At 47.7% G+C, this 15,156-nt stretch overlaps 1 protein-coding gene across 1 annotated transcript in view; it reads right to left on the bottom strand.

The window, feature by feature from the left end:
• Window positions 1–15,156, bottom strand: part of ZZEF1 (zinc finger ZZ-type and EF-hand domain containing 1) — a 1,627,273-nt gene that overhangs the window by 433,288 nt on the left and 1,178,829 nt on the right. The window contains exon 45 of the mRNA XM_078679684.1: window positions 14,104–14,322. Within this exon, the coding sequence (XP_078535810.1) occupies window positions 14,104–14,322 (219 nt within the window). The remainder of the gene's footprint in view (window positions 1–14,103; window positions 14,323–15,156) is intronic.

The following is a 15,156-nucleotide window of genomic DNA, read 5'->3' as shown; positions in this document are numbered from 1 at the left end:
CATTATGGAGGAAGGGATTCAGAATGAAAAATTCAGAATGAGATAGAGAAAGCTGCCTTTCTTTTGAACAAGTTAAAATGGATGTAGAATCCCTGGCTGATCTCATTCTCTGGAAACAATTCAGATAGCCTCATTGATCAACACAGCAAGGACTCCCTGCTGCAGAATGCAAGCATGGTTGTCTCAGCTGATAGATGGAGCAATGGGGCAGGTAATCTTGCTCGAAAATCTGTAACATTCAAAAGTCTGTGGTGATGGACCAATGCATTTTCTGTATGCTTCATTACCAGTTATATGTCTCCACAATGCATGCCATTACATGGCATGCCTTTACAATGCGGTTGTAACAACGCAAGTGTTGTTACAACACGTTACCGTTTCAACGTAAACTTTAACCGCGCATATACTTTGCAACGCATGCCTTTACAACAAACTTTGTTGTAAAAGCATGTTTTATAAAAGCATATGTGTGGTTTAAGTTGTAATTGAAAATATAAGTATTTTACAGGTTAATGTAAACGCTATTTATGTATACATTATAACGTTAGATTTCCCTGTAAAATACTTATAATTTCTTAGTAGTGGCATGCATGGTAATGCATGAAAATACATGTAAAACAAAAATAATGTTCTTACTTTTATATGTTTTTATATATTCCACACACAATGATGTCTATTTAAATATATGAAACCATATATATATATAAAGCCAACACCCTCAATCCCTACTCACCCTAAAATTACCCATGCCACGCCTAAACCCATACTCATCCTAAACCCTAAAATTAACCTTGCCACTCTAAAACTCCTACCCAAACCCTAAAACTACCCGTGCCACCCCAAAACACCTCCCCACTCTAATCCCTAAAACTACCCTTGCCACCCCAAAACCCATACCCACCCTAAACCCTAAAATTACCCATGCCACCCCAAAACCCACACCGCCCTCAACCCTAAAATTACCCATACCACCCCAAAACCCATACTTACATTGGAAAAGCACATCTCTTTACCATTCATGCCTTTACAACGCAATTTGTGGTAAAGGCCTATGCATTGTAAAAAATTGCGTTGTGATGATCATGAGTTGTAATGGCATGCGGGGAAACAGCTGCAATGTAATAGCTGTTCCCCATAATCACCACCCTGGATGTCACAACTTACAGGAAGAGTTTCAGTGCTACAAAGAATGCCTCAGCACTAGCACCTTCATGTAGAGGCAGGAATCTGACTACTTTAGGAAGGCCAGTCGTTAAAAATAAGACAGACGTGCACCTTTTCCAATTTAAAAAGGAGAAGTCTTTTTCATTAACGGTCTTGAGCTGGTAGTGAGAAATTGTGGAGCAACTTCTTGCTAGGCATGGATGTGAGTTGTGCTGAGTAAAATGTATTTAGTGGGATAAAGTCTCTCCTTCGCTTATAGTGAATTTCTCTAGCTTGTGCTCTGTTTCAAAACAACTTACTTAGCTACAGTTTGTCAGCACTGATATCTTTTGCCGATTCAAACACTGATGTATTCTCCATTAGCAGGCTGGGAATCAACTGTAAATTAACAAAGGAGAAACGTAAATAGCTCCTTTATTATTACAGCCTATCTACTTTACTATGCACAATTCACTTTTCAAACAATGCCATATCAAACGATCTTCAGTATCTCAGTACACAGCACGACTGAACACACAGGCATTTCTAGTTTTGCTCTATATTTCCACTGAAAATACTGAAAAAAACACAATGTTGAAAGCACATAATTCTTTGTAGAACACTACTAAAACTTCTATATTATATTCAAAGTTTTCCGATGCATTTTACTACTTTCTCGGACAGCAGGACTGCTCTTTCTTTGCCTCAGGGCTAAGCTTGGTGTCGAGATATCCCTCTAATAGTGCAAAAACCACGACTGAACAGGCCCCCTTCCAGGCCCCCTTCCCGGCCCCCTTCCCGCCCCCCCCCCCCCCCCCCGCCCCTCACAAAAAAAACTGAAGAGAACTTGCGTTGGCAAATTCCAGTCTTGCAGCATCAAAAAGTTGTTTGGGACAATCTGCACTTGCAATGCATACACTGTCAGCATTTTGACCACTTATGAGATGAATGAGAACAGTTAAGGGTCTTTTCTCTAAGGAGGAAGAACTATTGTGTATTTTTCAATTAAGGTATATCTTTGGGTGATGAATATTTCACAGATTCTACCCTTTGACACCAGGATTCTAAAGGAGCTTCTGAATCTATGTTTTCGAAAACAACAGGCCAACATCATGTCACTAGAAAAACAGGGATAAGTAGGCATCCTACTCAGGACAGCCAGTGAAGTGTAGCACATAGCCTTCACTCGAGACTTCAAAATGAACTGAGCTCACTTCCGAGGAGCATCAAAAAACATTAATGTATAGAGTTGACTTCTTCCATTGGATCGCCAACATCCAAACAGACAAATTACTTACCAGCATTAAGGATCATTTTGGTCCATACTCTATAAAATTACAGATGACCCACATCAGAATATGCCACAGACACCAGACTGGATCCAGAAACCGATCTTCAGTGGTGCTCCCATGTGCTGCTCTGGTTTAGCTCTGTCCCACCCCGGAAGTAACATAGCAGAGTTCTATAAAGGCGCCACCCTTGCACGCTGACATTAGTTTGTTAATTTCCTTTCTGCACCCTCAGACATGAAGTGTGAATAATTGAAGGTACCATTGTGACGACCTTAAACTTGGGAACTTTTTGAATGTTAAAAAGAGGCCACTCTAAAGAATGGGAGAACAGAACAATAGTGAGAAATGTGCATGTTCGTCTGATAGATACGTCTAACATACTCCTCACCTTAGAAGAGATATGAGGGACCACCTCTCTAAGTGGAGGGGTCTGTGGAGAGGCTTCAGACAAAATGACCTGCAGGACAAAGTTGGCGAAGTGTCCTTCATGTCGGTCCTGGACATCAAGGCAGTAGTGCTTTGTAAACATATGCACTGACATCTATGATGCAACCTGGCAGATGCCAAGGTAATATACACTATGAGAGACAACACAGTGGGAGCATCCTTAATCCTGGTGGAATAGGCTCACAGACATTCCGAGGGCTGCTTTTTGGCCAATGCGTTGCTATAAAGGACTATCCACCTCGATAGTGTCTGCTTCTGCAGAGGCTTCGCTTTCATTGCTTCAGAGAATCCCACAAAAAACTGATCGGCCACAAGGTGTTCTTTGGTGCAACCAATGAGAAAGCTTAAAGTCTTTTAGAGTCTAGCAGATGGAGGCTCCCCATCTCTTTTGAGGAGTGCTGTGGGGCAGAAAATGCAGGCAGGGTGAGGGACTGCCCTTTGTAAAATGGAATCACAATTTTAGGAAAGAATGCTCTCAGAATGCTCAGAATCAACTTGTCAGGATAAAAGGGGGCATTTGGTGGTTCTGTGATCTGCCAGATGCTGCTTGCTCAAATGGTTCACTTTGCATTCAGGAACCCTGCCAGGTGACTCAAGAACAGGAAAATGCAGTGAGCCATCCGTCCTTTTCTTCAATCCGGAGAAACCCCCAAAAAGCTTCAATCTGGAGAAACCCCCAAAAAGCTTATCTACCAGATGGTCCTTGGTACAATAAATGCAGAACTTTAAAGAGTTCATACAATGAAGCCTCTTCTCATTTACGGGGTGAGGAGGGTTAGAAAAATGTTATTACCTTGATGAATAGCTCAACATGTAAGAGCAGGACTACTTTAAGTAGAAATGCTGTCTCAGTCCTCAGCACCAATTTATCTAGGACAAAAGTGGTGAAGGGATGTTGCACCGATAGTACCTGAAGTGATTACAATGAAAAATACAGTCATTAGAGTTAGAAGATGCAACGAGCAGTGTTGCATTGGCCGACGGGTGTACACATGAGAAACGTCAAGACCAAGTTATGGGCCTACTGTGGATTCACCAATGGCTTTGGATGGGACGTTTGTTAAACCTTTAATAAACTGCATCACTTTAAAGGCAAACACAAAAAGGCCTATAGGGCGACAAATAACCTTTATTAATACAAACTGGAATGCTTTGCTGGGTCAAAGACAAATCAACATTCAACAGTTTAACTCATACAGGGTCTGTCTTGTAGACTCCATACTGGTAACAAATGTGTCCCAGCGCCTGGTGTAAATGGGCCTTGTGAAGGTAGCTCGGCATTAAGGATCAGGGCTACTACTTCGGGTGGCAGATCAAATGCAGTCAGCTGCTGCATCGCTCAATCTCATGCATGTAAATGAAAAGTATGCAGGCCAGGGTCCAGTATCTGACCCTGCTGCTGCGACAGAAGATCCTCCTGTAGTGGCAGCTTGATTGGAGGACAGATGCTCATGCCCAGAAGTTCGAGTTACCACACTCTCCTGGCCCAATCAGATGCCACTAGGAGGACTTGGGAATGGTTGTTCCTGATCTTCTTCAGAGCTTAGACAGGAGAGGCAACAACATGAACGTATACGGGAGTCCTGAACTCCAATCTAGACAGAAAGCATCTCTCAGAGAGAGCTGCCTTGAATACCGCAACACTTTTAAGTGCTGAGACTGTGAATTCTCACTGGTGGTAGAAAGATTGAGTCTGGGGTCTACCTCTTGCTGGAAGATGCCCTGAATCACCTCTTGGCGCAACTGCCATTCATGATCTGTTAAACATCAGAGCCTGAGCTCGTCTGCCTTCAAGATCACCACCAAAGAAATACCCTGGCAATCCAGCCATTCCCAGAGGCATAGAGCCTCCTAGCACAGGGCCCATGATCACACCCGCCCTACTTCTTCCAGTACCATATGGCTGTGATACTGTCTGTGAGCACCTGTAACAACCTATCCCTCATGGTAGGTAGGAAGAACTTCACTGTAAAGTGAATCACCATCAACTCCAACAAATTTGTGTGGAGTCAAGTCTCTGCCAGAGACCTGAAGCCTCTGATCTCTACCTCTCCCAGTTGGCCTTCCCAATGCAGAAGCAATGCATCTGACACTACTGTCAATTCTGTTTGGAGTAGGGAGAGGGGCCTGACACTGTCCCAATTGCGATCCAGAAGATTCCACTGCAGATGTTGTGCAGTCTCTTCCTAAAGCACAAGTTACTTACCTTCGGTAACAATATATGTGTAAGAAACAGTAGTTAGTATTAGATTCCTTACCTTAGAATATCCCCAGGCGTCAGACTGGATCCGGAAACTTTTGCGTAGCAGTACCCTTGCGCGTCGGTAGGCGTCGTCTGCGGCTCCGCGTCCGTCGGAGTACTTAGACGCCGCCCTTGCGCGCTGACGCCAGTTCTTATGCACACCTTTTCCGCGCCAGAAACGCAGAGCCATGATAAAAACCAACACTGGTGCCATGAAACTAGGGCCCTGAAAGGGGATGACCTTAACCCTAGATATCGGTTCGCAGAACGGGAAGGATGGGTGGGGCGGTAAGGAATCTAATACTAACTACTGTTTCTTACAGATATATCGTTATCAAAGGTAAGTAACTTGTGCATCTGAAAGAAACAGGTTAGTATTAGATTTCTTACCTTAGAATAGATACCCCAGCAATACCAACCCCGGTGGTGGGTCTGCGAACCAATGATCACACCAGAAAGTCCTGGATAACGGAACGGCCAAAGAAGCCATCTCTCCGGACTTGGCTGACAAGGCAGTAGTGTCTTGCAAACGTGTGCAGTGAGGTCCAAGTAGCTGCCTGACAGATGTCCTGCAAGGGAACTCCCCGACCCAGGGCAGTAGTAGCCGCCGTGGCCAGAGTGGAATGGGCCCTCAGCCCAACAGGGGGCTCCTTTTTACCCAAAGAGTAGCATACCTTGATGCACAACACCACCCACCGAGAAATGGTTCGCTTGTGTACTGCCCGACCCTTCTTAGCGCCCACGTAACCAACAAAGAGTTGGTCATCCACCCGGAACTGGCGTGTGCGATCCAGGTAGTAAGAGAGCGCACGTTTTGGGTCCAGACGGTGGAGCCTCTCTTCCTCTTTCGAGGGATGCGGAGGCGGAAATAAGGTGGGCAAGGTGATGGACTGCCCGATGTAGAAGGCTGTGACTACCTTGGGCAGGAAAGAGGGTCACGTCCGCAACACAACTTTGTGCGGATGGAGTTTGGAGCTCACTCACTCTCCTGGCAGAGGTGATGGCAACCAGGAACGCAGTCTTAAGAGTAGGGAGACAAAGAGGACAGTTATGAAGTGGCTCGAAGGGAGAGCACATCAGATATGTCAGAACAAGGTTCAAGTCCCACTGAGGCATCACGAAAGGAACAGGAGGGGACTTGAACAAAGAGGGCTGATCAAGGAGCCTTAAGAAGGCGGAAATGGCAGAGAGGTAGCCCTTCAGAGTGCCCAGAGCAGAGCCCTGCTTGGCAAGAGAAAGAAGAAAGAGGAGAACCTCTGAAAGAGGGGCAGAAAGGGGATCCACAGCCTTTGCTGGGCACCATGCCACAAATGTGTTCCACCTGCAGGCATATACCGATTTTGTGGAGGGATCCCTGGCTGCCAGAATCACATTACAAACTTCAGGAGGCAAGTCAAATGGCCTCAACTGCCGCCGCTCAATCTCCACGCATGTAAGTGGAGACTGGACAGGTTCGGGTGGAGGACTGTCCCCTGCTGCTGCAACAGAAGGTCCTCCTGAAGAGGCAGACAAATCGGGGGATCGACAGACATGCTGAGTAGCTTGGGACACCAGTATTTTTGTGCCCAGTCCGGAGCCACAAGGATGACTTGGGCCCGCTCGCGCCTGATCTTCTTCAGCACTCTGGGCAGAAGTGGTATAGGCGGAAAGGCGTACAACAGACCGCAGCTCCACTCGCGACGAAAAGCGTCTCCGAGCGAGTCCCACCGTAGAAATTCCAACGCGCAGAACTGATGACATTGCGTGTTCTCTTCTGTGGTTCTCCCCACTGCTGGAAGAGGCCTTGCGCCACGTCCGAGTTCAGACGCTATTTGTGATACATCATGCACCAACAGCTGAGTTAGTCCGCCCTGGCGTTCAGGGAACCTGCCAGGTGTTGAACCACCAGGGTCACACCCTGATGTTCCAGCCACTGCCAGAGGCGCTGAAGAGGAGCTTCTGAGAGGGACACAGGTGTGACTTCGGCACATTGATGGAGAACCCCAGCAGGTCGGCCGTAGTCTGGAGGTGGCTGATGACTGTCTGGGACGAGCCCGCCTTCAACAACCAGTCCTCGAGGTAGGGGAAGACTGAAACCCCTAACCTGAGCAGATGAGCTGCGACCACCGCCATCACTTCCGTGAACACCCGTGGGGCGCTGGTAAGGCCGAAGGGGAGCACGGTAAACTGAAAGTGCTCGTGGCCTACCATGAACCGCGCAGGTAACACCGATGGGCCGGCAGGACGGGACGTGAAAATAAGTGTCCTGCAAGTCCAACGCTACCATCCAGTCTCCCGGGTCCAGGGCAGCTTAGACCTGAGCCAGTGTCAGCATCTTGAACTTCTCCTTCCGGAGGAAGCCGTTGATGTTCCGCAGGTCCAAGATAGGGCGTAGGCCCCCTTTGCCCTTCTTGGGAACCAGAAAGTAGTGGGAGTAAAACCACACCCTACTTCTGGCCCAGGAACGTGCTCGATGGCCCCCTTGGCCAAGAGGGCCGTAACTTCCTCTTGCAGAAGATTCAAGTGCTCCCTCGACACGCGGTGGTACTGCGGTGGCATGGCTGGAGGGGTCGGCTCGAAGGGGAGGGAGTAGCCCCTTCGGACGATATGCAGCACCCATCTGTCCGAAGTGATGTTGCGCCGGTGAAGGAGGTGATGGCGAACCCTGCCCACCACTGGCGTCTTGTGGGCCTGAAAGCTCGGACTAGGAGGGCTTTGAGGCGCATGTTGCGGGGGTGGATGTGGACTGGCCTCGCCGTTGTCCCCGGGCACCACCACGGCGGTTACCACGTCCGCCACCGCGCTGGATGTTAGTCTGCGGCCCGTGGCTGGCAGGACGTGTGGGGGCGCCCCGTCCTTGGCCACGAAAGGAGCTAGAGGCAGCAGGTTGCTGGCGTGGGGCCGACAAGCCCAAGGACTTGGCCGTAGCCCTGGAGTCCCTAAAGTGCTCAAGCGCACTGTCTGCCTTGTCGCCAAAGAGGCATCGGCAATCAAACGGCATGTACATAAGGGTGTTTTGGACATCAGCCAAAAAGTTGGTGGTCCTCAGCCAGGCTTGGCGATGAATCGCCACCGTCGTTGCCATCGCTCTGCCTAGCGAGTCCGTAGTATCCATCCCACATCTGATGGAATACCGTGCCGCATCTCGACCCTCCGCAAGGGCTTGGGCAAGTTTAGTCCGGGCCTCCTCCGGACATTGTGGCAGCAAGTCCGCGACCGTGTCCCACAGAGAGTGGGAATAACGGCCCAAGAGGCACACGGTGTTAACTGACCGCAACCCCAAACTCAGAGAGGAGAACATCTTCTTACCATACTGTTCGTACCTCTTGGATTCCCGGTCGGGGGGAGCCGTCGGGAATGCGGTCTGGGAATTAGAGGCCTGTATGACAAGGCTCTCAGGGGTGGGGTGGGATGACAGGAAGCAAGGGTCGCCCGGAGCCAGGCGGTGGTGTTTGGCCACGTTCCTATCTACAGCGGGACCTGTAGCGGGCCTGGACCAGGTGCCCAGAAGAACGTCAGACAAGGCCTCATTAAACGGCAGTTCACAACATGGCCTCATTAAATGGCAATTCACAACAGATCAAAAGGATCGAAAAAGTTTAGTCAAAAAATGACTAAAGGGTACCACTTTTTCCGGATCAGCGCTTGCTGGCGCGGAAAAAAGAAGAACTGACGTAAGCGCGTGAGGGCGGCGACAAGTACTCCGGCGATGTCATCCCGGCGCCAACGACGGACGCGGAGCCGCAGACGACGCCTACCGATGCGCAAGGGTACTGCTACGCAAAAGTTTCCGGATTCAGTCTGACGCCTGGGTATTCTAAGGTAAGGAATCTAATACTAACCTGTTTCTTTCAGATTCTGAATACAATCTGACACATTCACCTGATGTGTGACTTGATGTACTACTGCAGAGTTCACATGTCAACATGTATGTCTGGCCAGCAACCTCAGCAGCCTCATAGTTATCAGATTAGAGATCAACGACAGAGGCTGAAACATCAGGATCATTGTTTGAATGTCCTGGACTCGCCACTTTGGGAGGAATGGAACAAAACTTTACTATATCCATAATAGCTTTAATGAATGTGAGAGTCTACAGTGTCAAGCGTGACTCTGGCATGTTAATAGTGAAGCCTAAGAATAAGAGGTTTCTCTGTTATAGGGAGGTGGTTGACAACTGCCTGGGGAGAGATAGCCTTCGGCAGCCAGCAATCAAGGTGGGAGAAGACTGGTATGCCCGGCCTCTTAAGTTTTTCAGCAACCACTGTCATCACTTTCGTGAACACCCTTGGAGCACTGGTGAGGCCAAAAGGAAGCACTGTGAACATAAAATGCTCCTGGCCCACTGTGAAATACAGGGAGCGCTTGTTGGCCTGCAGGATTGGAACATAAAAATAAGCGTCCTTGAGGTCCAAAGCCACCATCCGATATACAGGGTATAAGATAGACAGGTCCTTCTGCAGGAAAGCATTGAGAGGACAAAGGTCTAAAAAAGGTTGAAGGCCATCCATCTTCTTCAGCACAAGGAAGTAGCAGGAGTAACATTAAATTCTTACTTACGAGGCTGGAATCTGCTCTCCAAAAGGGCGTGCACTTCCTGCTGCAAGACAGACTGATGGTACTCTGTCACTGCCCAGATGATGGTGAAAGCTGCGGCGGAGTGGAGAAAAATGGGAGGGCATAAAGCCGATGTACAAGTTGTAGGACCCACTTGTCATTTGTCAAGTGAGGGCGTGTTTCCTTTGAAGAAAATATCTTAAGAAATGATTGTCTCTTGTCTCTGACAGGATGGCTGTGCACCAGCAAGGGCACATCAAAGTGGTTTGAAGCTGCTGATGGAGGAGGGGTGATGAAATGAGCTGCAAGTTGACCCTGCTGTCCTGGGCATTGTTTCTGCGAACCTTGATCTCACCCATGAAAGGGCTGAAAAGCCTGCTGGGCTGGTGGAGGAGTCTACCATTGATAAAACAGAAAACATTAACCACAGCAACGGAGAGGGCAAAATTATTGGTGGAGTTATATGGTTGGGGCTGCCAAACAAATATGCTCTGGCTCTGCTTTCCTTAAACTGTTACAGGCCTGGGTCAGCTTTTTGCCAGAGAGGCGAGAGCTGTCAAACATTATGTCCATCAGGGATGCAGGGACATCCCTAGAGAAACTCACAGACCTCATCCAGGCATGGCACAGAAATGCTGAAATGGTACTCACTACTTGACCTAAGAAGTTGGTCATGTCCAAGCTAGAACAAATTGCAAATCTTGCTGCATCGCAACCATCCTAAATAGGTGGAGTGAGGAAAAGCCTTAGATTGCCAGGAATGGCTGCTAAAACTTGTGTCACTGTGTCCCCGAGCACTTGGGGGTAGCAGCCTAGAAGTCAGTTGGTACTTACTGACCTCAGAGCCCGGCTCTTATAGGAAAACTCCACTGTCTAAGGTCTCTATTCGTTTTGACTAATGATCAGGCAGGGTGGTAGGGAAGGCGTGGGGATTGACTTTGCTGGTGCATGCTTGTACCAATAAACTCTCAGGCAACGGATATTTTATTTATTTATTTATAAAGTTTTTATATAGTGCGAACTAACATTGCTAATGTGATTGATCATATTCAGGTGCTTGTCCATAGTGATTCTGTAATAAACGCTGGATTGCCCAGTGGAGGACAGTAGTGACAAGTGACCTGCCTATTAACAGGTGGACCCGAACATGCTCTTGTCGAAGTGCCCAAAAGGGTATCTATGAGGACCTCACTAAATGGCAATAGAGGTTCTGCCAGGTCCTGACCAGGATTAAAGCACTTCAGTAAGGAGGGGGGCAGGGCGGAGGTGAGCACAAGTACTTTACGGCTAGAGCAGGTCAACCTCGAAGCTGGGGAAATGGGTTCGAGTCTCGGCAACGACGCTCAACATCCTGTGACTGTGGGCAAATCACCTAATCTCCCCGTGCTTAACAAAAATTAATGTGTCTATCTGAAACGAAACTGGTGCTCATGTAAAGCGATCTGATACCCGATATCTTTGGGTCAAGTTTGCGCTATATAAAACTCTAAAAAAATGTTTTTTAAAGTATGGTAGGCATCTTGATGTCGCTTTTATCATAATTGTAATTGTCCAAGTCAGTGCTGAAAAGACTGTGCAAAGTAAGGGTGGATTCTGCTTGGTCGGACACCACAATGGGCTGCAATTCCTCCACAACCGTCAATACAAAAGGAACCAGCACAGGGAGTCGCAATGTTGCTGAAGTCTGCTACAGTGTTAAAGCAGGTGCTGAAAGTAAAGTGGGCTCAAGGGTGTCACAGATGGCACTGAGGATGAACTGCCTGCAAAAGTCCAACAGGACGTTCCTGCAGATTCTTGGCCCACAAAGGCGCACCAAAGGGAACCAGTATACACCAAAAATATGTAGCATGGCCTCTCAGAGGGCCTCTAATAGCTGCAATGTCGCAGATGGATATAGGGTGCATAGGGACAATACTCCCAACTGCGGGGGCACTGATACGTATATGCACCTGTCGGGCAGCTAAGTGGTGGGTTTGTGTGCATGCAGGCAAGGCTAGTGGCAAATAGTAAAAAATACATTTACTTACCTTTCTTGCGGCACATGCGAAGTAATCTTCAGTCTTGATCTCCGTTGATTCTGCAGGCTCCAGACTCCAGGAAGTTCCACTAACCACTCCTGGTGCTACTCTCACCAGCATGAGAGCAGCACCAGGATTAGCGGGAACATCCTGACTGAACGCCTCTTTAGTACTGTGTTTGGTCTCCATCCAGCTATCTAGCTGGTGCACTCTTTGCATACACCGGTTTGAGCCAGTTCAGAAACTCCTCGTTCCCGCTCTGGCGTGAAACTGAACAAAGGACAGGGGAGTATCCTCCCCTCTGTCCAATCCCTCCCACTGGGAGGGATCCCTGAGTTGTGCCAACCCTTTCCTTCAGTATTTAAGGGCTCCTCTGTGGATGGACCCTCAGATTCGTTGTGGAACAAGACTCATTTCTAATACCAAGACAGTCTTCGATACTTTTCGACCGTTTGGGCACATGGACTTCGCTGGACTTTGCCTGGAACCAAGATTGCATCAAAAAAGACTCGTGATGCTCCTGGTCTCGCTGTTCTGCAACTATTCTGAATCGTCTGTGTCTATGCTTCGCTCAGGATCTCCAGGGACCTGTGGGCATCAAGGACATCCGAAGTAATCTCCCTTGGAGTGAAGGGGTCACTCCCCTGCATTTGCAGGCACCACAACAAAGCAGACCGCTCTGCTGTCCCTGTCGTCCTACAGACTTCCTGAGGCTCAGCAACACAGGTGGTGGTTATGTGGTTCCCCTGTGGCCTGACCTGTAATTTGGAGGACTGTATCAATCGTCGGAGCCACTGGGACCGAAGCCTTGCGCACAGCATCAACTCTTCAGGCTACAAGAAGCACCAGCCTCCGTCTCTCGAAGAACAGTGTCCTCCCTGCAACCTCTGCATCGTGGGCCTCCATCTTTGGTGAGCTGCTTAAGGTCCTCTTGCGACTCATGTGCCTTTGGCCTGTGGGTCCTCTCGAGGGTCTTCTGCTTTGGTGGATCCCGCTATGCCTCTCCTACACGTGGTGAGTCCCTTGGACCTTGCTGGTCCCAACAATTGCATCTTTTCATCTTCCACACCAGTTGCAGCTACAAAGGCTTGTTGGGTCTCCCATCGAACACCGACCACCTAGACACCAAAATTCGATGTGGGACAGCTTGTGTACGCCTCCTGGTCTTCCACAGCATTGCCGGGTCCCCACAACTGCTGCAACAAGGTCCTCATGAACTCTTCTGAAATTCCTGACAAAGGTGGGCATTGTGTTTCCATGCATCCTGGTCACCTCCGAGTTGCATAAACTCTTTCTCCTCTGCTTGCAGGTTTTCCTCTTCAAGAATCCACCCTTGGATTACACCAGACATCTTCACAGAGTTTTCCAGAGGCATTTCTTCCAGAGTCACCCACTGTCGTCTAAGAAGGATTCCGATGTCACCTTACCTCTATATACCCAGCTTCCCCTATGCAGGTAACCTAGTTCCTGGGGCATCTACGGGTGGGATGGCTCTCCAACCTTCCGTCTGCCAGAGGGTTTCTTCAGCGTCCTCTGGGAAGGTTCCATTTTCTTTAAAAGTGCAAGTGCAACTTCCCCATGGACTTCCATTGAACACGCAGCTGTGTTTCCACTATGCACAGAGCCTCCTTAGGGACCCTGGGTACCTATCTTGGGTGGTTCCTGGTTCTTCAAGCTCTTCTAAGTCCTTTGGTCCACGTCCTGCTATCCTTTGCAGTTCACATTCCACTTAGTTAGTATATGATTTGGTCTCCACTTGGAGACCAGTGTATATTTGTGCTACTTAACTGATTTATTTGAGTCTTCTTCGACCTGAAGGAGCGGCACGCCTCGCTACTGGCCTTGTCCTGATCGTGGAAAGGAACAGATCATACACCTGGTGAAGGTCGGTGCAAGGATATTTTGCGTGACACGGAGGTCAAAATTGAAAAGGATCTGTTCTATCACCTAATTGACAGGATGCAGGTGGAATACAGAAGGATGAAAGCAGCGCCCTGATGGACAAAGGCCCACGAGGGGCAGCAGTCGAGGAGAGTAACCCTGACGAAGTTGACATCAGCGAACCAAACTGGAGGGAGTGAAAGAAGAACATGATCAGAAACAATACAGAAGGGAAGTAGGTATTTACAGAGAAAGTTATATCACAATGGTGTCGGACCAGAGCAGAAGAGCAAATGTCTGAACGAACCCAATGATGGAAAAAAACAATTTAACAATTGAGTTGGTGATCATGCGCATTACTAGCAAGAGGAGGTGTCACCCTACATTGTGACTTGAAATACTTTCTTAGAAGAAAAACAACTTGTACACATCCCAGCACAACACTAGATGGCGGGATTATGCTAAGCATTTGTATCAACAGCTGCACATGCCTCAAACACATCGTTTCTCTGTATGAAAATATATGTAATGTGTCTATAGTTACCAAAAAGCAGACTTTGGTAGCCTCGTCCAACCCTTCCAGTGGATCTGGCTTGTTCTGGTCCAAATCAATGTTGCTGACGCTAGACTCATCCAAATCAATTGTGCCACTGCTGGACTGGTCCAATTCTGGATCTTGCTCAAGTTCTTCAAGCTCAGATTCAGCTCTTTCTGCAAAGGAATTAATCTCCTTCTTTGAGGAATACAGCATGATTGACAAAATCTGTAGGATAGTAAAAGTGAATGTAGAATTATTCCATAGCAACAATAGGGCAATTATCCTTCTATGATCTGGCAGCACTACAAATCTTTAGCAGTCCATTTCTTTCTTCAGAAGATACTGAAGAAACACTTCCTCATTCAGAACACAATCCTTTCTCCAAGCTGCTTCTCTAAACTGGAGTCACGATGCAGTCCACTAAATCAGGATACTAATGTTAAAAGAAGACAGTGATAACAGAATACCAGTGATAACAGAATATCAGTGCTAAAAGGTCCCTCTCTAAATACAAAATGGTCAAAAGTCAATATGGAGGCACTTTACCAAACACTAAATAAACTAATGGTACAAACAGTGACTTGTCGAATAAGTTATTTACCTGTAGTAACGCTCATTCTGGTTGATACTCTAGCTAAACGTAAATTCAATTCTTCACACACCTATTTGGTTCCGGAAAATTTTCAGCAATTGCTCCCGCACAGCGGTACATAGTGCCATTAGGGTCCGCAGCGACTTCTCCCTGCCTCGTGAAATGATGGCACGGATACATAGGTGCAAACCCTGCATGCTGACGTCCGCTTTCTTTTGAAACTTTTCTGCACTATCAGACGATTATCAATCAAGGCAGATCATAATGACAGTGAGCAAAACCTAAGTTGAGGTCTTTTGAGAAAAATAAAGTCCACTCCAAGAACAGGGAAAAGGAAAGGTGGTGGGGAATCTGCACATGGTTGGAGTATCCACCAGAAAGAGCGAGCAACTTGCTCTTCTGCAAGATACTAGTCTCTAAAAACTTTATATCGCATTTGTAATTATGAGTATGATTTACTTTACAGA

Source organism: Lissotriton helveticus, chromosome 3_1 (assembly GCF_964261635.1).
Source record: "Lissotriton helveticus chromosome 3_1, aLisHel1.1, whole genome shotgun sequence".
NCBI classification, from domain to species: domain Eukaryota; kingdom Metazoa; phylum Chordata; class Amphibia; order Caudata; family Salamandridae; genus Lissotriton; species Lissotriton helveticus.
The sequence above is the reverse complement of the archived record's forward strand: the minus strand, read 5'-3'. Positions and strand labels throughout refer to the sequence as shown.